Source organism: Nicotiana attenuata, unplaced genomic scaffold (genome assembly GCF_001879085.1).
Source record: "Nicotiana attenuata strain UT unplaced genomic scaffold, NIATTr2, whole genome shotgun sequence".
NCBI lineage: Eukaryota > Viridiplantae > Streptophyta > Magnoliopsida > Solanales > Solanaceae > Nicotiana > Nicotiana attenuata.
The window spans coordinates 32,996-54,406 of record NW_017671130.1 but is presented as its reverse complement, the minus strand read 5'-3'; the positions used below and the strand labels follow the sequence as shown (position 1 = coordinate 54,406).

General features: G+C 38.5%; 2 protein-coding genes across 2 annotated transcripts; both read left to right on the top strand.

Annotated features, from left to right (window-relative positions):
- The first annotated feature begins 3,141 nt into the window (after window positions 1-3,141).
- On the top strand, window positions 3,142-3,989 carry LOC109206127. The gene has a single exon (XM_019368900.1). The coding sequence runs from the start codon at window positions 3,302-3,304 to the stop codon at window positions 3,773-3,775; it is 474 nt and encodes a 157-aa protein (XP_019224445.1). The 5' UTR covers window positions 3,142-3,301; the 3' UTR covers window positions 3,776-3,989.
- Window positions 3,990-19,532: 15,543 nt separating this feature from the next.
- LOC109206129 (homeobox protein 2-like) lies at window positions 19,533-20,953 on the top strand. Its single transcript, XM_019368903.1, has one exon. It carries the CDS (start codon window positions 19,610-19,612, stop codon window positions 20,714-20,716), a length of 1,107 nt encoding a protein of 368 aa, XP_019224448.1. The 5' UTR covers window positions 19,533-19,609; the 3' UTR covers window positions 20,717-20,953.
- The last annotated feature ends 458 nt before the right edge of the window (window positions 20,954-21,411 follow it).

The following is a 21,411-nucleotide window of genomic DNA, read 5'->3' as shown; positions in this document are numbered from 1 at the left end:
CAGGGTATTGAGATTTATCTAAAATACCAATCAGATACTGGGGTATTTGTATTCAGACTGCAGTATATTTGATGAACAGACTGAATCCTGCTGTGATCCAAGGAAAAAGTCCCTATGAACTTCTATATAAGAAGAAGCCTTCCTTAATACATCTGAGAGTCATTGGGTGTTTGTGCTATGCAACCAATGCACTCAAAGGAGACAAGTTTGGAGAAAGAGCAAGAGCTGCAGTGTTGACGGGATATTCAGAGACTCAAAAGGGTTATATACTTCTGGACCTCCACACACATCAACTCTTTGTGAATAGAAATGTCATATTTAAGGAAAATGAGTTTCCTTTTGCCAAAGCATCTATCACAGTTCAAGCTAAAGTCCATGATACTCCTGCTCCTATAGAGCAACACAACTTGTTTGATGATCATTTTGCAAGTGAGGAACATTCAAATAACAATGTTTATCAAGGATCTGATGTTGTGGCACAGGATTATGCCATTGAAGATGATATTGATGAGCAGAGCATTTCTAGTGCAGAACAGGTACTCTTACCTACTGATGAAGAAACAACTGATGACAGATACATGTGCAGCCTCATCTCTTGAGGAGTTGCAGGTTGAGGAGGGTGTAATGACACATGATCAACCTACAACTCTCAAGAGGTCTGCTAGAACAAGTAAACAACCCATCTGGATGAGGGATTATGTGATTCAAGGTGACAAGACTAGGACCAAGTATCCAATCTCTAATCATCTGTCTTGTGATAAGGTTACACCAACTTATCAAAGCTATCTTGCCAAGTTCTCCACCTTAATTGAACCTCAGACCTTCAAGGAAGCAGTTAAGGATGAAAGATGGGTAGAAGCTATGAAGCAAGAGATTAAAGCCTTGGAAGAAAACAAGACCTGGGAGGTAGTGAATCTTCCTAAGGGCAAGAATACAGTTGGTTCAAAGTGGGTATACAAAATTAAATACTAGGCCAATGGTGAGGTTGAAAGATTTAAGGCAAGGCTAGTTGCAAAGGGCTACAGCCAAAGAGAGGGATAGGATTATCATGACACCCTCTCTCCTGTGGTCAAGATGGTCACAACAAGGACAGTGATTGCATTAGCTGTCTCCAAGGGCTGGAATATGCATCAAATGGATGTGTATAATGCACTTTTGCAAGGTGATCTATATGAAGAAGTTTACATGGAGATGCACAAGGATTCAGGAGACAGGGGGAGCAGAAAGTTTGTAGGTTGCTTAAGTCCTTATGGACTAAAACAGGCATCCAGGCAGTGGAACATCAAACTAACAAATGCACTAGTAGAAGCAGGCTTCATGCAGAGCAACTATGACTATTCATTGTTCACCTTAAAAAGGGGACAAGATGTGGTGATTGTTCTGGTGTATGTGGATGATTTACTCATCACTGGAAGTAGCACTGAGTTGATTGATGAAGCTAAAGGATTGTTGCACAGAAAATTCAAACTGAAGGATCTGGGAGAGCTCAGGTATTTCTGGGCATTGAAGTCTTGAGGTCTAAGTCAGGTGTTAACCTAAATCAAAGGAAGTATGTGTTGGAGTTGGTTTCTGATCTAGGCCTAAGTAGTGCTAGGGTAGCCAACACACCTTTGGAATGCAATCTGAAGCTAACAACTGTGGAGTATGATGTGGCAGTTGGAGTCAAAGGTGACGGAATACTGGAAGACATCAAAAAATACCAGAGGTTGATTGGGAGACTAATGTATGTCACTATCACAAGACCTGATATCAACTTTGCAGTCCAAACACTCAGCCAGTTCATGCAAGCACCAAAGCAGTCACACTGGGAGGCTGCAACAAGGCTGGTTAGGTATCTAAGAGGCACAGCAGGTCAAGGAATTTGGCTGCAAGCTACAGAAGTTAATGAGTTGACCTGTTGGTGTGATTCAGAATGGGCATCATGCCCAAATACAAGAAGGTCAGTAACAGGATATGTTGTGAAGCTTGGGGAATCTTTGATCTCTTGGAAGTCAAAGAAGCAACAAACAGTATCTAGAAGTTCAGCAGAGGCAGAATACAGGAGCATGGCATCTGCAGTAGCAGAAATCACTTGGTTGTTGGGGTTGTGCAAAGAGCTAGGCATTGAAACTAGAGAACCAGTAATAGTGCATACGTCAAGGCTGCTATGCAAATTGCAGCCAATCCAATTTTTCATGAACGAACGAAACATATAGAGATTAATTGCCATTTCATTAGAGACAAGATCAAGTGTGGAATGATTAGGCCTGTGTATGTTCCTACAAAGGATCAGTTAGCAGATCTCTTGAGAAAAGGATTAAGTCATGCAGCACATGTACATCTATTCAGCAAGCTAGGAGTATTGAACATTTTGCACCCTCCAGCTTGAGGGGGAGTATTGTAATATGCACATGTGGCAGACTGTGTACAGCTGGCTGCCAGCTAGATGCCAACTAAGGTGTCTTAACTTAGTAGTAATTAGTTGAAAGATGTGATTAGTTATGATTAGGAGGTTAGGACATTTTGTGTATATATATATATATCTGTTAGTGGCAATGAAACAGTGGACTTCCACTTTCTCCTTCTTCCTCTGCAGTTCGTTTCTTTCTCTTCTCCTTAGAACATTCTAGATCATTGATGCTCAGAATTCATGAGGTAATTGCAGTATTTTGGCAGTATTCGATGTATTCAAGCTACTGTATTCATGAATACAGTAGCAAAACTCGGCAGAAAACAAGGAAGTCCAGCTAAACATGGACTGTATTTATATGTATTCGCGAGCTGCATTCGTGAATACAGTAATGAAAATCTGCAAAAAAAAGGTCTTCAGCAGTAAATAATATTTTAAAAGGATATTTATTTATAATAAATAAGGTGTAAAACTTTGCTACCTGAGCTAAAATTTACAAAAATGGCCGAAAATTATTGATTGGAAATGTCACCGCACGCTCTAAAATTGTTAGGGGCTTAGAGCCTATATCTTTTTCTTCTTTTTTTCCAGAGCCCAGCTTTTACTCTTACAAAAATGTAGTCACCTCTAAGGAAACGTTTTAATGGTATTTCTTTTTTATTTTCCTTATATTTTAGAATCTTGATTAATATGATTGGTTTAGATCTAATCCTGATTTAAAATTCCTAAAGACCCTATGTTATCACTGGAGGGCAAATATTGCAATATTGATCACCTATCAGGGGTCAAATTGAAATTTGGGCAGAAGCATCATTAGCTTCTCCCCACGTTCCCAATTCTCATCCAAGTTAGCCAGATAACTCAGCTAAGGATAACCAATTGCTCCGAACTTAACAATGATATAACAACAAGATGGAAGACACAACATGGGATCAAAGAATCCAAGCATTAACACACATCATAACCAATCCAACAACTAAACCATCCTTAGATTCTCAAATCTTCATTTCTAGCCAAGTCCCATGTTACCTTAACTGGGACTATCCCCCAATACTGTGCACCAAATATTCCACTAACACTTTCCCTTCTGTGAATCTGAGATGGGCTCTCTCAGTTTTCCTGAAAAGGGTTTCAAGACTTGGGGCACCTGAAACTTCTTGGAGGTCCAAATGCCCATACCAACAACCCCCTCCATTGATACTGGCCAAGGGATTGGAGGAAGCTCAGTGGGGAGATGAAGAGAGGAGACAGTATGTGAGGAAAAGGTTTAAAAGGAGACACTTGGGGAGTGATGTTCACCCTTTGATTCCGTTTATTGTACCTAATCTCTTATTGTTCTCTCTTCTGCTTTGGAACCCATTTCCAATTGATGGGTCAGATTCTTGAATATGGGGTTGGTTGTTCCTAGTTTTATTTACTTTAATCCTAATTGCAATTAGTTTTTCTTTCTTTATCCTGATAAAGAAATTATATCAAGTTAGTAAATTTGGAAGTATCTGCATAGAAGAATTGGATAAATGCTTATCTTTTTTTAACTTGAGAGAAAATGTTCAAAGTATCACTAGTGCTGCTTTATGTAGAATGAAGTTTTGGGATTGAAGTGAATGTTGATACAAAATAAAAGGGCAGCCCGGACCATAAGGATCGATACACAATACTTATAACAAAACAAATTGTGACTATGTAATTGCATTTTCAAGACTGAAAATACGACGTTTGACCTCATGGAATGAAACATATTTAGGAATGAAACAGGAGATTGCTGTCCAAACCACACAAATTTTGCATTATAAAACCTCTCCTGTTTCATTTGATGTGAGACCTTACATAACTTAACACCCTCTTGCACATGTTAATCCAATATTAGAGTTTTGGAGGGTAGTAGTACCAACAAAGAAAACACAATATAACAGTTACTGGAGGATAATTAATCAAGAATTAATATTGTAACGTGATTTCTTACTTGTGCTGTTGTAGCAGACAAGAGTCAAATATAAGTGCAACAACAGAACATTAGTTGAAGGCAACCAAACAATTCAACAAACATCCAACTTGTTGTAATTTGTATGGATATCATACTTTCCATTTCAGTTTAGGAAATGTGAACCTCTAATAGTGACCGTAGCATGTGATTTTTTGTTGAATTATGACACAAATGCACATGCTCTTAAATTGTGAAATAGACATACATGTCAATTTGTCATCTGCTCTTATCTTTATTTTATTAAATGAACTTCTAATTTTGACGCACCTATTTTTTTTGTATTTAATCAGGCCTTCTCCATTTTTCGATATGATGTTCCTATCCTGTTTCTTTCCCTAATCGTTGCGCAACCTATGGCCACTTTTAGTTTGAAAGGATGTATTTTGATGGAGCAAATAGTTTTATTCCAACTCCTATTTCTCTAAGATTATCACTAACTTGATTCCCGGGTTAGTAGTGGTGAACCAGGAATTTCATCTAGGGTGTTCAAACTTGAAATAAGTAAAAAAAAATCTCCGATAAAGGGTATTCAATATGTGTTATATATCATTAAAATCTAATATTTTACATCTATATACAATGTACTTTTCGACGAAGGGTGGTCAGTTCAGGACTATGTACCTTCGCCCATGCTGGTTAGTGGTAGTTAGTGATTGAGTTGAGAAAATAATGTTATTCGTCCCTTATTGGTAGAACACAAAAGAAAGATATGTTTTAATCTTTTTTTGCACCGCTTGAAACAAAATGGGGTATTATCACTTTTAGCTCGTATCAGATACTATTTATATTTGGTAGCCGAAAAGGTTATAAAATTTGTATAATTTTTGTATATAACATACAAAATGTATATAAAAATATACATTTTTTCGACTATTATATTGAGAGAGGCTATACAATATTATTTTTGGCACTTACCTAAAAGGTAGCCCGAAATTGATTAATTATTTTCAGCTTTCGAATATGTGTATTTATTTAAGTAAATGTTTAAATTTCTTGATTAAACTTTTAAATTTGGAAGCAGACTATTTAGAAAGAGGTTATGTCTATATTAAGATGGGTTCTGTATGAGTCAAAATCTATCTCTAGAATACTTAAGTCAGGATGACATTAGCGAAACACTCCCAGGCCGCCACGTGTTGAAGTGGCTTAAAGAATAGTAAAGGTCGTGGTCGAAGAGTTAGCGAGGATTAAAGTCGAGGGGTTGTCAATGATTGAGACCGAGGTCGAATACTCTTGACGGAGTCTTAACGGCTAGTTTCTAGAAAGGACATTAAAGAGAATATTCTAGTTGATATTATCTGCACTTGTACTGTTAGGGCATTTAGGAACATGTTCCCTATAAATAGAAAGAGACACAATGATAAGAGCCGGGACATATGATTTTGTAAAATATACTTTGACTTTAAAGGGAGAATCAGATCTTATTACAAGCCTACAAAAATAACATTTTCACCAAGATTCTTGCCCACACTTTACCACTGGATCCGAGAATAACTCAGATATTCATAGGCTTGTCTATCATTCATCATTTTCAGAAAGAACATCTACTGATTTCATCATTTCTCGGGTGACTTGTTCGTTCTATTTACATAAATGTCATTTATTGATGTTCATCACTATTTTATGCCATATTGCTTCCATTTACGCTTTCATAGCTTTTGGGAACAGATCCATGTGTTATTTATCACAGTGCTGGGAACTTCATCTTTTGGATATTATTATTAACTAAGATTAACCCTCATTTGTATAAATTAATTAGTTGAACCAAGATCTATATTTTTGGTCAAACAATTTGGCGCCCCCTCTGTGGGGATTTCTTAGTTAAATTTTTAGTTTCCTCTAGATCTACAGCTAACGCAATCACTAACCTCACAAACCACGAGATCTTCTTTCTTTGTACGTACAAAAACCTACATGGCAGATAACCAGGGAGAAAGGACAAGAATAACAAGTGATTTCCTTAGCAACCTCATGAACGCTATCAACGAGAGCCGCGAAATAGTAGGCGAGGATGTGACTCCCAATGCTTCCCTTAGGCACAAAAGGTCGCCTCTCCACCACTGCAGCATAACAAAACCCAATGGAAAAGGGGCCTCCACGTAAGCAAAAGAAGGGACACCTCCAGATGTGAAAAAACTCCTCGAAGCATGGATGACCGACACGCTGGTGAGCGGCCTCAACAAGCCCGCTCCAAGCACGACTACAGAAACTGCAAGAGCTTGCATGATACAATAAATAGACGAGCAGTGTAAGCGACCAAACCCTCTGACAACAGGTATAACTCACAATATTACAAACAGTGTAGGTGATAGCGCCCTCACTGCCATTCTAAAGAGGATGGGATAAATGGAGAATGAAAACAAGACACTCTGAAACCAGATGAAAGAAACACCAAGAATGGGTCGACAAGATACCAGGCACTTAAGTTGTTGCCTAAAAGGGACGCCGGCAGGTTCGTATAACAGCTTTACAGCGGTGACGTAGCCTCGCATGTCGTACCAAAGACCTTCAAAAATGCCGCCCTACCTTAGGATATACGACGGAACGACCGATCCCGAGGATCATATGACCCATTGCGTCACCGCCGTAAAAGGTAACGACCTCGCCAAGGAACAAGTGTCCTCTATTTTGCTGAAGAAGTTTGGTGAAACCCTTACGGGAGGGGCATTGACATGGTAGTCATAGCTACCAACAACATCACGACCGGGGACAAAAGTGTAGTCCGCCAAATCAACTCATCACTAGATCAAATCGAGGTAAGAACCACAACCTTAACTTGGGATTGGCTCAATCATATTATCGCCTATTTGTAGGATGGCACACTCCCAAACGACAAGAAAGAAGCCAAGAAACTGAGAATGCAAACGTCCATATACAATCTCCTTCATAGCGACCTGTACAAGAGGACTTACGGTGGCCCTCTAGAAAATGTCTGGGCCCAAACCAGATCCAACGCGTCCTCGAAGAAGTCCATGAAGTCCATTGCGGTGCTTACTCCGTCAATCGTGCACTAGTCATATGCCTCATACGGGCAGGATACTATTGTCTCACCATTAAAAAGAACGCCTCAGACTTCGTGAGAAAATGCGAATAGTGCCAAAAGTACGCCCCAATTATTCACCTAGAAGGCGAACACCTCCACTCGGTCACCTCCCCGTGGCTGTTCATCAAATGGGCAATGGACATCGTGGTCCCCCTCCCAGCAGGGCGAGGTAACGTACGATTCCTTTTGGTTTTAACTCACTATTTCTGTAAATGGGTGAAAGCAGGAGCATTTGCCCAAATATGGGAACAAGAGGTAATAACCTTTATATGGAGGAATATCATCTGTCGATTCGGCCCACCCAAGGAGATCACCTGTGACAACGGACCCTAGTTCACAGGAAAGAAAACCGTCGAATTCTTCGAAAAGTGGCATATCAAGAGGATACTCTCAACCCCATATCATCCGGCAGGTAATGGGCAAGCAGAGTCCTCCAACAATTCCATACTAAACATCATGAAGAAAAAGCTCGAGAACACCAATGGATTGTGGTCGGAAATACCCAGAAGTATTATGGGACTACTGAACAGCTCTTTAGACGAGCACGTGGGAGATGCCCTACCCTTTGGTCTATGGGACCGAGGCAGTAATACCGATCGAAGTGGGAGAACCCAGCCTAAGGTACTCCTACGAAAGCAGTATGAGTAACGATGAGAGAAGAAGGCAGGAACTCGACGAGCTCGACAAACGAAGAGATATGGTGTATATAAGAATGGTCACCCAAAAACAACAAACAGAATGCTATTACACCAAGAAAGCAAAGGTCCGGCCGCTTAAAGTCGGGGACTATGTGCTGAAAGCCAAAACTCAAGCAAAGACCCCGGGAAGGCAAACCGGCAACAAACTAGGATGGTCCGTACAAAATCATAGCCAAAGCAAACAAAGGTCCATTCCAACTAGAGACAATAGAAGGAAAGCAACTACCAAATAATTGGAACATCAGCCACCTCAAATACTTCAACTTTTAAGAGAAAAAGTGTCCCCCAAGTCGTACTCTTTTTCCCTCAATTGAGTTTTGTCCCATTTGGGTTTTCTCAAGGAGGTTTTTAACGAGGCGGCGAAAGGAACACTTCGAGTCGAAGTACGCGATGGAGGGACTGTTGCTACTTTTTATTTCTCGATTCCTCAATACACTCCAAGTCAAACAATGAAGGGACTAGGTAGACTAGGACTGGAGCGCCTGCCAACACCCAAAATCTGTAACCTTCTCCAAGTATGTAACCAAAACAACAATGTTGAAGTAATAAGAAACTTACGTTTATCAGGACACCTTTTTGAGTTAAGGTTATGTTCGACTACGCTCGAACAACACCTATCAACCCTTGGCCACGATTTAATGAAAAGGTAATGTTCGACCACGCTCGAAAAATTCTTATCGGTCCTCGGCCGCGATTTATCGAAAAGGTTATGTTCGACCATGCTCGAACAACACCTATCGGCCCTCGGCCGCGATTTAACGAAAAGGTTGCATTCGACCTCACTCGAGAAAACACCTACCGGCCCTCAGTCGCGATTTAATACTAGCTCATGTTCGACTATGCTCGAATAACACTCATCGGTCCTCGGCCACATTTTAACACTAGGTTGTGTTCGACCACGCCCGAACAAACACCAATCGGCCCTCGGCCACAACTTAATAAAGGGTAAAGTTTGACCCAACTCGTATAACACTCCTCGGCCACAACATGCAGAAGATCAAAATCAGCTTAGATCAAACAACATCTATTGGCCTGATAGGCACACCCGATTTATATATAAACAAAAGGCAGACACAACGCACAAATAATCGTCAATAGGGCTAAGTTCAACTAGATGACAACAATAATGGAAAGGGCAGAAGTTGTAAACAAGCAAACGACAAAGTATTAAATCCATGAGCACAAAAACAAATAACAGGTATGGAAGAAGGTACATAAAACAACTTAAGTTCCCATATAAAAAAATCTGCAAAGTTAATTACAAGGACTCTTAAAGAAGAAGACAAAATACAGAAGACATCTAAGAAAAATGCTACTGGCCCTCGCTATCACGGGTCTCTGCGACCTCTCCATCGCCACCTTCGCCCTGAAGATAAGCAGTATCATACCAGGCATTCTCCTCGAGCCGGTCCATACCCTCCTCCCTATACTCCTTATCGGCCTGAGGCGTAGCGGGGTCGTATCCACAAGCGATGCGAACTTCATAAGCCTTAAGACGAGCATCTGCAAGGGCATCCTCAGAAACGGACCCCACCGCATGCAAATCTCGGAACACATCTAACTGGGCCTCGGCATGGATCCATTCTTCATATAACTCCCGAGGTACATTGGTAAAATTTTAAGCATGGAAGAGGACGATTGTTCAAGTAAGTAAGCCTTCTCGGCCTCCAAAGCCATCATTCGATCATGAACGACAGACTTATCTTTCTCCAGCTCCCCTATCCTCTCCTCGAGTCGATCTTCCTTAGCTCTCGCCATTGATTGATCGTTTTCCCACTCTGCTCGGAGAGTCCTATTCGCCAACTCAAGCATCTCCGCCTTCCTCCGAGCATCCAAACGAGCGGACTCCGCCTTCTCAAGCTCCTTTTGCTTCTCGACGATCTCACTATTGAGGTCTTTCAGCTGAAGTCGACACTCTTCTAACTGCCCTCGCAACTCGACCACTTGAGCTTGAAGATCACTACATTAGGCCTCCATGCCCCTACTGACCTCAAGCTCCTCTTCCCTACTCCTCAATGTCCCCTCGAGGACGCTACACTTCTCAATGGTCTGCACCAGCTCATCATCCTTCTCTTTCAACTCGTCCCGAAGGGCCTGCTTGTCGCCACCTTCGGGAAACCGCCTACGAAGATCTCGATACTTGCCACGATACTGAAAGTACTTATCTTTAAATTTTACAAAGATTTCTTTACGTCTGTTCTCCCTCCAGGTGCTCTCGATCTCCAAAATCACCGTGTACAATCATAAAAAGGAAAGAGAAAAAAGAAGTCAGAACCAAGGACGCCCCGGAAAACAAAAAAAGAGAGAGAGGTAGAAACACAAACACTCAACCTAAGAGCAAAACCAGCAATGTTCCTCGACAAAGCACCATCATCTATTTCTTTAAGGGTCTTACCCTCTATTTTGGAATAAAGGGCCGAGGGCAGGGACTACCTCCTCGGTTTTCACCAACAGGTCACAATCCATGGGCATCGCGATAGTCCTCGTAGAGCCTCTAACCTTACCTCAAGTTTCATCATCTTCAGCTCGTCCGTATCGACGTCGGAACCTGATTCATCGCCCTCCTCAGTGATGCTTTTGCCCCTCTTATTGGCTAGCAAGGAGGTATTTTCGGCTATTCGGGAGGTCGATGCCTCCTTTTTCCGCGAAGTGTCAAGAACGTCAGCAGTCGTCCCTTCAGTCTCCATCACCGCAGAAGGAATATACATATCCACATTGGCTCCACCGACCTAGGAGCCTCGGGACTCGGCTTGACATCATCTCCCACAAGAATTGTCACCATCTCACGCAGCAAAAAGTCCCCTTCCACCGTATTAACGACCCGGGTGACCCCATCATGGACATCCACGGACCTCTTCTTTCGGGGTAAGAGATCTCCATCACTAGGCAAAGGCTCATTCCTCGTCGATAAGAGATTATAAAGAAGAAACAGAAGTCTCCATGGCCGAAGCGGGAACAAAGTCGGACGCGGCAACAAGAGGAGTTGGAACAAAGATAGGATCGACCACGGTAGAATCAGGGGTGAAACCTGAAGGCGTAGTGGATTTCCTCTTTCGGAACAAGGCGTGGGAGCTCTCGACCTCCTCGTAGACCCCCTAGTCGAGGCTAAGGAAAAACAGGAAAAGGTAAAATCAGCAAAGGAAAACGAGCAAAGAAATCAAGGAGATGATGGCAAAAACAAAAATTACCCACCGAGAGAGGAGACGGCCGAAATCTCAGTGAGAAGCTCGACCAATCACGCACCCCCGTTGTATGGGGAGGAACCGTCTAACCCAATTAGCAAGGTGGGTTATCATCTGAAGAGGCCGAATAGTAGCTGTAAAAAGGAGAAAACCAGTTAACCGGCCGACAACTAAACATGAAGTAGGTAATCTGAATACTAGCACTCACGAGTAGGGTTCCAAGCCTTGGGGAAGTCTGCGGTGGTGGACACTACATCTTCGATCCTGACATAGAAGTACTCAAGCCAGAAGTGCCGGCTAGCTTTATCATCCATCCTCACCACCAAGCATTTTCCCCCCGGTGGCGAAGATTCAGCAAGGTCCCTCACTAAAAATAAGGGGCGAAGAGGTAAACCAAGTGGCGCACTGTGATGTCGACACCGGCTAATTCGGCGAATTTGGTCAGCATCATGGCCACCTTAAAAATGTAAGGGGCGAGCTGCGCCGGGCACACATTGTAGTACCGGCATAACTCTTCTATCACCAGCGGTAAAGGAAACAAGTACTCAATCAAGAACGGGTATGCGTAAAGGGCGCAGAAGCCGGGACGGTGTACCCGAACCTCGTCATCACCCGTTGGGATCAAGTCTACGTGACTCGAAAGGCCGAGTCTAACCTCGAGCTCGGCTAATCGCTCCACCATCATCGCAGACTTGAACCGCTCCGTCACCACTTCCGGCGACTTATGGAAGTCTGGTTTTGCATCTGGGTATCGGGGTACAGTCTCCTCTACAATGGGTAAACTTTCTTCTCGGCGGCAGTTCCGCTATCTTCCCCTTGATCGGGAAAAACAACGTCTAAAGGAACGGAGGGATCTTCCATATGAATATCTGACGATTGTGAAGCCATTGTTGCAGAGAAAAGATGGTGAAGCAAAAGAGAGTGTCTGTCGAAAACAACGGAGAGTTGAAAGGATTCTGCGAAAAATATGAAGGAGAAACTATTGCTTAAGTAGAAGAAGGAGTTTGGAAAAAGTTTCAAAACCAACAAACCTTCCCCTATTTATAAGGTTTGAGAGGCACTAGAATTGAAACGGCAGGTCATGATTAGCACGTGGATTGAAATGGTAGAGCCAATCAAGGGTCACACTTGAATCGATGCAACGCGTCGGGAAACGACATCATTAAGACGCATGATGGCATGACGTCACTTTTTCTCTTGGACCAGGTGGCTCCAACGGACTTCCCGGAAAATTCAAAGAATTTAATATGCGCGGGCCTCAAAAGGCCACGTTGCCCTGTCTCCACGACTACGACCTACATGGCCAACTCGATAGAATTGTATCACACACGACATTTTCCACTCATCGACCTCGTCCGCTGGGATGACCTCGATAAGTGGAGGGACTAACTGTATGGGTCAAAATATATCTCTACAATACTTAGTCAGAATGGCATTAGCGAAACACTCCCAGGCTGCCACGTGTTGAAGTGGCTTAAAGAATAGTAAAGGTCGTGTTCGAAGAGTTAGAGAGGATTAAAGTCGAGAGGTCGTCAAGGATTGAGGTCGAGGTCGAATACTCTTGACGGAGTCTTAACGGCTAGTTTCTAGATAGGACATTAAAGAGAATATTCTAGTGGATATTCTCTGCACTTGTACTGTTAGGGTTTTAGGAACATGTTCCCTATAAATAGAAAGAGACACAATGATTTGGGGACATGTGATATTCATTTTGTAAAATACACTTTGACTTTAAAGGGAGAATCAAATCTTATTACGAGCCTACAAAAATAACCTTTTCACCAAGATTCTTGCCCACACTTTACCACTAGATCCAAAAATAACTCAGATATTCATAGGCTTGTCTATCATTCATCATTGTCAGAAAGAACATCCACTGATTTCATCCTTTCTCGGGTGACTCGTTCTTTCTATTTATATAAATATCATTTATTGATGTTCATCACTATTTAATACCATATTGCTTCTGTTTGGGTTCTTAAATATTAACTATTGTACGCTTTCATAGCTTTTGGGACAGATCCACATGTTATTTATCACAGTGCTGAGAACTTCATCTTTAGGATATTATTATTAACTATGATAAACCCCCATTTTGTATAAATTTAATTAGTTGAACCAAGATCTATATTTTTAGTCAAACATGTTCATTAAGATACAACTATGTTATCTATTTGCTAGAGTATTTTACCAAAAGATTGTTTTTTTTCCTTGTCTTTAATATCTCCTCTCTCTTTCTTTCTTGGAAGAATTACCAAATATGAAGGTGGAGCTTATATGAATAATAATGATAATGAAAATATTCTAATTACTCCTATATTATCTCCTCGATTGACTCCTTTTAGAATTATTTAAAGACCACAAGACTTTAGAAACTCCATTGATCTGTTGTTCAAATACTTTAACATTTCTAATTTTAGTAGAGATATAATATTTCAAATTTTTAGTAATTAAAAAACCTAATGGACTAAAAAGAGAGACCTACTGCACTTCCAATTTCCATGGCCGCTAATCACGCACCAACTTACTAAACCCAAGAAAAAGGAGAAAAAAGAGTGTGAAAAAGAAAGATAGAGAGAGAGTTGATTGGTCAAACTCATGGTCCTTTTGTTTGGCTTTTTCTTTTTAATTTTCTTCTTGTGAATGGATTGTTCGATCAAATATTACAAGGTTGACAATATATTAGTAAAGTTTACTTAGTTTAAGTGAACTAATTGTCCCCTTTCTGTCGTCTATCCCAAGAGATCTGGCATAATCCCTCCGTTAATTCTATCAAATCATTTGAATATGCTTCTTATTTTATTTTTTCATTTAATTGAAATACACTGGAGCTCGAGTAGGGCAAAATTTTAATTATTCCTCCTTTTGATCAGTCAAAGATCATGAATTTGAAATCATATGAAGAACTTCAAATATTACTTTATTTCGCAAGAGCTACAGAAAATCTTTTTTCCCTTTTATTTTTGGTGGGGAGGGGGATGGAAGGGAGGGACAGATAATATTATTATTAATCACAATGAATATTTTGTAATTGTATCTCTTAAAAGGTATAACTAAAGCAGAAAATCAAACAATCGGTATATTTTTAAATTAATTATTTAAGAACTGTCTATCTAAAATCAGAAGAAAAAAAATACGCAGCACATGATTCAAACTAAACATGCATTATGAGTTTCCTAAGATCTTTTTATTAATTTTATTGACTTTGAAAAATTTGGTTCACAAAATACAATCACTCCGTGTTTCTACAGTTTACGGTGTAAGTATCATTAAAAGTTTTTTGTTAGAACGAATAGAAATGAGCATATGTTAATTTAACAAATAATGTGAAGCATTTAGGGGGGTTTACAAATACACTTTTGCATATAATCGAATTTGTTTCTAGTTAGAGTATAAGTAGAAATGAACAATTACATATTATGTGAATCACTTCTGAAGAACATCCAAGAAAATTAAAATTTTACACACACTATTAAGAGGTAAAAAAAAATTAAAAATTATTGTATGATCATGATGCATGTGTTTTAAATCAATTTTGGAGAGTAGTTAGTTTAACAACTCATGTTTAATTGTGGCTCTAGGTCTTGTCTTGTGGTACCACTACCCCCACCACATTTTAGTGCAATTCTTGGAGTACACAGTCAATCAAGCCATAATTTATTGTAGGTCTAAGTCATTATAGGACATAGCCTGCAACAAAGATCCAACCCTACCATTCTACACCTCTTATATATCCATGACTAAGACAAACCTTATACATATTGCATTTTGTATTTGAGGGTGTAACTTAACGATCAATAACATGAGTAAAAATCATGAAACATCAAGGTACAAACCTCAATAGAGACTATACCCGTTAAGTTTTTTCTTTATATCTATTTAAACCTGGGTGGTTAGAGTTGTTGCTCTAGTTAGAAATATCAAATATCCGATGAAATAGCTTTGGTGCGCGCAAGTTAACCTGTTTTGGTCATTAGTCTATCCCCTAGAAGACAATGTTCCCTCTTAAGAACAGAATGCTATAGACTTTTGGATTCTTAATTTCTCATAAAGTATGCACATGCATCACTTTAAGAACATATAACTAACTCTACTGGACTTTTTGCACCAATTCATAAATCTTGTTTAATATGAGTGGTTGAACTGCACATTTCCTAATAGTTCTTTCTTTGAAAAATTGGATCAAAATTTAAGTTCTTTTTAATTTTTTGGGTCGATATTATTTTGATGCATTGAGTATAATTCTTCAAATAGTTCATCAACTTTTCAGCCAATGTTCATAAATAGTTAGAAATATTTATTTCTAATATAACTATAAATATATACGCCAACAATTTGTAGATTGTGGTCGCCTTGATCATAAATCCAAATAAAGAATGGAGGCACCTATCAATACATTTTGAAATAAATATCAATAAATACAAAGTAGTAAAAAGCAAAAAATGAGCCAGAAGAGGAAAAATATGGAGTGGGATGTGCCATTATTTTCAACCAACTCAAGTGTCAATTACTTCCCCTCCCATCCAAATCTAATAGGAAGTCCCCCTTCTTTTTCTTTTAATTTCCATGTATGTTTTTTTCTCTTCCTGTAAGCTCTTGGAGAAACACATAAGAACCAAGTAAATTATCCGTTGCTAAAAGATGAGATCAAAGACAAACTCTTTTTTTGTTTTCCACCCAGTATTCGGTACCCACATAGGGGCCCGACTAAATCTAGATTCGCGCTGGAAAGCCCCACATTGGGGGCAAAGTGTTCCCTAACAAAAGCGACTCCACACCCAGGGGCTCGAACCGAGACCTTTGGTTAAGGATGAAGGAGTACTTACCACTCCACCACAACCCACGTTGGTAAAGACTAAAACCCTTTTCGCATGAGGAAAAAAAAAGAACTTTGTAATTGCTAATTAAAAAGTTGAACAATTCTATTTTAACCGACCTTATTATTTAGTCTCTCCTCCTAAATTTGGGATTGCTCTCTTAGTTGTTTGTTCAGATTTTCTTACCATAATTGGTTTTCCTATTTCATGAAGGAAAGGACAACATATTTATCAGAAAATATAATTCTTCCATATTTGGCTAGTCCCTTTCTTGTACGAAACGGTTTGGAGTTCTATAAATTAAAGATCAGTCCTTTTCATTCAGTAGCATCCACAATGTACCCACATGGGGTTTGAGAGTCGTGTTTAGGGGGAGAACTTTACGGGACAAGTGTTAGTGTGTCACTTGTGTTTGCCTCTTCGTGAGGTTGTTCTCTCGATATTTTGTACTCTCCTTTATTATAGTGGATTGCTCATCTCTGCCGTGGACGTAGGTCAGTTGACCGTACCACGTTAAATGTTTGTGTCTCTTTTGTTGTTGGACTTATCGTTGTTCAAGGTTTGCTTTGCTAGATTCTGCATGATACCTGATTTTTTCGGTCCTAACATACTCTCAGTGCAATTAAGTAGCCCGTCCTCTTCAAATTATTGACTTTAACTCTTCCAATTTTTCTTCCTTTATTACTTGTGTTTCAAGGACGAATTATTTTTTTTAGGTAGGGGCCGTTGGAGCTTAAACTTGCAATACCAATTAATAGAGGGGGAAATCATTATTTGTATTCGATACATGCATCGAGATATTGGAGAAATTTATTAAGATTTTTATATAGCATCGTGGGTAAATAAACACGCTAAACAACTGTAATTAAGTGGCAAAAGCGTAAGTAAAAAACGAATGCCACATTTCATATTTGTTCGTTTGGTGCATACATTTAGTGCGTATACATTTTTGTCAATACTAGACTGTCCCTGTAAAAGCACAAAACTAAAAAGCAATGGGAAAAGCTTAAGTAATATGATGAATATCTGGTGTTTAACTTGACAAATAAATGAAAGATACATATTTTTGCACATATACTTTTATCACTTAAGTATGATGAAGTGATATGTATCTTCACTTGGATCTACCTAATTAATATACACTGTCATATAAACCTAAATAGTAATTCGCTTAATTACTTAAACAAATAATAGCCGGAGAACATATACTATATGTATAATTTATGTATATAATAATATATAATCAGTGTAATCTATGTATACCAATTAGAAAAAGTAAACAATAAAATTAGCCGGCTATTTGTGTAAAGGTCCCAATTATTTTTTATACTATTCGAGTAATTTAACATGTTATAGTAGGTTGTCTGTTTTATTTTCTGATTAACTAGTTTTACTTACTATGAATAATTTTACTTGTAATTATTTCTTTAGGTGATTTCATAATATAAAATAAAATAAAATGTCAGTATTTCAATTAAGGTTCAACACTAAAAGTTAAATGGTTTGATAATGTGAATGAGTGTAGATAAGTATTTTCCATAGCTAAGCGTGCACAAACGGGATTGAGTAGTAGGAAAATTGAAGCATAAGAAGTAAAAGGCGTAACCCTATTGACATTAGTCTATTAAACAATACTCTCTCTTTTCCGTTTATGTGAACCTATTACCTTTTTGGTCTGTTCCAAAAATAATGATCTCTTTCTAAATTTGGTAACAATTTAGCTTAAACTTATAATTCTACCCATAATGAAAAACTTTTATAATCACACAAATACTCTAGCCCCTTTTTGATTTGTTTAGGATCACAAATTCCAAAAGTCTTCATTTTTTTCTTAAATTTCTTCCCCAGTCAAACAAGTTCACATAAATTAGACGGAGAGAATATATGAAAGATTTAGGCACATGGGTATGAATCCCATAACTTTCAATGTCCCCCACCCATTGCCACTCTTTCCTTTCACAGCCACTCCCTCACTCCATAATCCCCGCTTCTTTTCCTTCAGTATTCCGAAACCTCAAACACAAGATAATGAGTAATTATTTTATTTATCCAAATGTAACTCGAACTTTTAACTTAAAAATTACAAGTAGAGGAGTCTAATTATAGTCAGACCTCTTTATAACAGTATCCCTGTATAACAACCATTAACTATAAAAGCTAAATTTTCTCATAACGAATCTTTTATGTTATGTTATAATATATGTCTTTTATAACAGCATTTTACTATAAACATCCAAAAAAAGAAATATCGGAACAAACATGATTGTTATAGAAATGTTTGATTGTACTTGTCAGCTGGTTTGTTATTTTTGTCTGTAGTATGAGATCCAGTAGGCAGTAGTTGAAGTTTCTAGTCAGAGTAAGTGAGTTTCGAATTTCACATTGTCATAAGAAAAAACTTGAGTTTTTAGATGAATTTTGAAAGCTTTGTTAGTTATGTTTACCTTAATTTAAGAACAACTTGCTTTCCTACCTTACACGGTGATACGAGCTCACTAGGGTAAAGAAAAGCCCATCTTAACCATTGAATAGAGTAAATTTAACACTTCACCTAACAAAACAAAAATACTAGTAAATTGTCCAAAAAAAAAAAAAAAAATACTCTTATTAGTCATCAAATTTATGTTACATTGGGTTGTCAATCGATTTATTGTAGTGGGAATTTTGACCTTGGATTACTTACTTGGAACCTACTACCTCGGGATCCTTTACCATATGTATCAAAAGTTGCGTAAACCCTAAAAGCTTAAAGTTATATTCTTTAGAATCATTACTGATTTTGTTGTGTTCTTGAAAAGTTAATTCATTTAAAATTATGAAAAGAAAAGGAAAACTGCGAGCTTTCAGCTAAAGCACAAGGATTACGCTTTGAGCCGCATGACTGAATCTTAAGGATAAAGTTAAATGCATATAATTGTAGTTTTCTGCAAGTGCATATATAATAAACGTACGGCTCCAGTGGAAATTACAAAAAACTAAAGAAAAACAAAATGATAAAGAGGAAATCAGTATTTAGAAATATATTATAAATGATTATCTGCCTTATTTTCAATTATCAATTCACTTACTATAAATAGTTACTCATATTTTGTATATAATATAATATTATAATTCTTTTACTGTATCAGAAACTAAACTTTAAACAAATTAGAAACATCCATTGAACAAATGAACCCTTTTGTTAAAGTGCTATAATTACGGAAGGGACCACTTTCTTCCTCCATTTTTCCTGTCCCCATTTGCACCTAATAAGCATGAAAATTGGAGGGAGAGATAATCACTCCCCACACAAAAATAAAAAATAAAGAAAAAAGGAAAAGTAAATGTTTAAAAATTTGAACAAATAAGAAATTCAAAAAAAAAAAAAAAAATGTACACACAGAAAAGAGAGATAAAGGGTCTCTATATAAAGACAGTCCATTGCAAGTTCACAGCCATAGAGGAATTACACAACACAATTTCACATCTTTCTGTTATTCTTTTTTTCCTATCCAAAATGGCACCCATTGCCAAACATTTCTCCCTTATCTTCCTCCTTACTCTCTTGTCTTCACTCCAAATTCATGCAAGGGACGGTCAATTCTTCAACAAAATTCCCAGCAACAATGGTGAGAAAGAGACACAAACAGTTATTCCTAACAAAGAACAAGAACCTAATTTCATGCCTGAGAATGAAAATGGAGCCTATGGTCTATATGGTCATGACTCTGTCACCACTCCTAATACTAACAATCCCTCTGTCCAAAATCTTCCCAACAGTAAATACCTTCCCAAGAATTACAATCCTGTTTCTTATGTGACTGTCCCTGAGGACAACACTAATGAAAATGATTTGAACAACAATGAGTTCACAACCAAGCACACTACCACCACCACTGCCTCTAATAACAACCAATTCTACAGTGGTCCCACCACTTACGGCAACAACAACAACAACAACCAACAACAGTACTATAATGGCGTTAGCGATTATAGTACTAAGCGCAACAACCAGCAGCAGCAGCAACAGTTCTACAGTGGCGACAACTTTTACAGTAACAACCAGCAGCAGCAGCAGCAACAGTTCTACAGTGGCGACAACTTTTACAGCAACAACCAGCAGCAGCAGTACTACAATGGTGGCAACACTTACAACAATAACAACGACAACAACAACAACAATGAAGAGGAGGAGGAGTACTACAATAACAATGGTGGTAACACTTACTACAACAACAACAACGAGCAACAGGAGTTGAGTGAAACAAGATTAAGTGCCAGAACTTACAGCACCAACCCAACAAATTACGGAAACAATTACAACAACAACAATCAAGAACAGAGCTACTCCACCAACTACAATAACTACAACACTGGCAAAAGTAATTACAGGGTGCACCAGCAGCAGGGGATGAGTGACACTAGGTTCTTGGGAAATGGGAAATTCTACTATGATATCAACGCTGAGAAACATGCTAGGGATCCATATGAAAATGCAAGAGAATTTGCTGCAATGAACCAACAGTACAACAACAGGAACACCTATGGAAACAATGAATACAACACCAACAACAACAGTTTTGAGAATGAAGAGGAGTTCCAAGTTGAAGAGAACATGCCTTGAGCTTTTGTTCAACACTTTGATGAAAACAAAAAAAAGTAAACATAGTGAGCCAAAAGGAATGTTATGTGTCCCACAAATATCATTGATGTTGTTTTCCTTTTTTATCTAAGTTATATTTTATTAGCAAAATGTTAATTAAACTACAGAGTTATTTTTGGGTGTTTAATGGCTATGATTATAAGAACTTGTATTTTTAATGTGGTGAAATCGACAGTGAAAAAAATTGGAGTGATCAAATATCATTGTGTCAACTAGCTTATGCCAGTAAGCAATCTAATGTCAATTAGGGTATTTTACTAGTCTGCAGTAAAAACTGCACCTATAATTATGTCGCCTATATAATATTGACCGAATTAGTATAATTCTGCTAGTCTACTAGTGAGAGTGAAGATGCTCTGTTTGTTTAACTTTTCTAAATTTCATTTCTGACGACTATATTATCATGCCAAGTTGTGTGAAGTATACTTAATTATGATTAATAATACAACTTTATCAGAGATATGAAATACCTACCAACACTGAAATATTTATTTGTATAGGGACGGTACACTCTGCCCTCTAGGTTCTGAAGACTGTTCGTTGGGACCTAAAATCTCACCATCTTGTGTTGGGTTTTAGAGGGAAGAGGTCCTTAGCTAGTTATGACTTTTCATTTTCCTTTTCTCTCCACCACACCCCCCCCCCCGTTTTTTTTA

Bases quoted from the DNA above. Each gene is read 5' to 3' on its own strand.
- LOC109206129 (XM_019368903.1), top strand. From the start codon at position 19,610: ATGGCACCCATTGCCAAACATTTCTCCCTTATCTTCCTCCTTACTCTC.
- LOC109206127 (XM_019368900.1), top strand. From the start codon at position 3,302: ATGGAAGACACAACATGGGATCAAAGAATCCAAGCATTAACACACATC.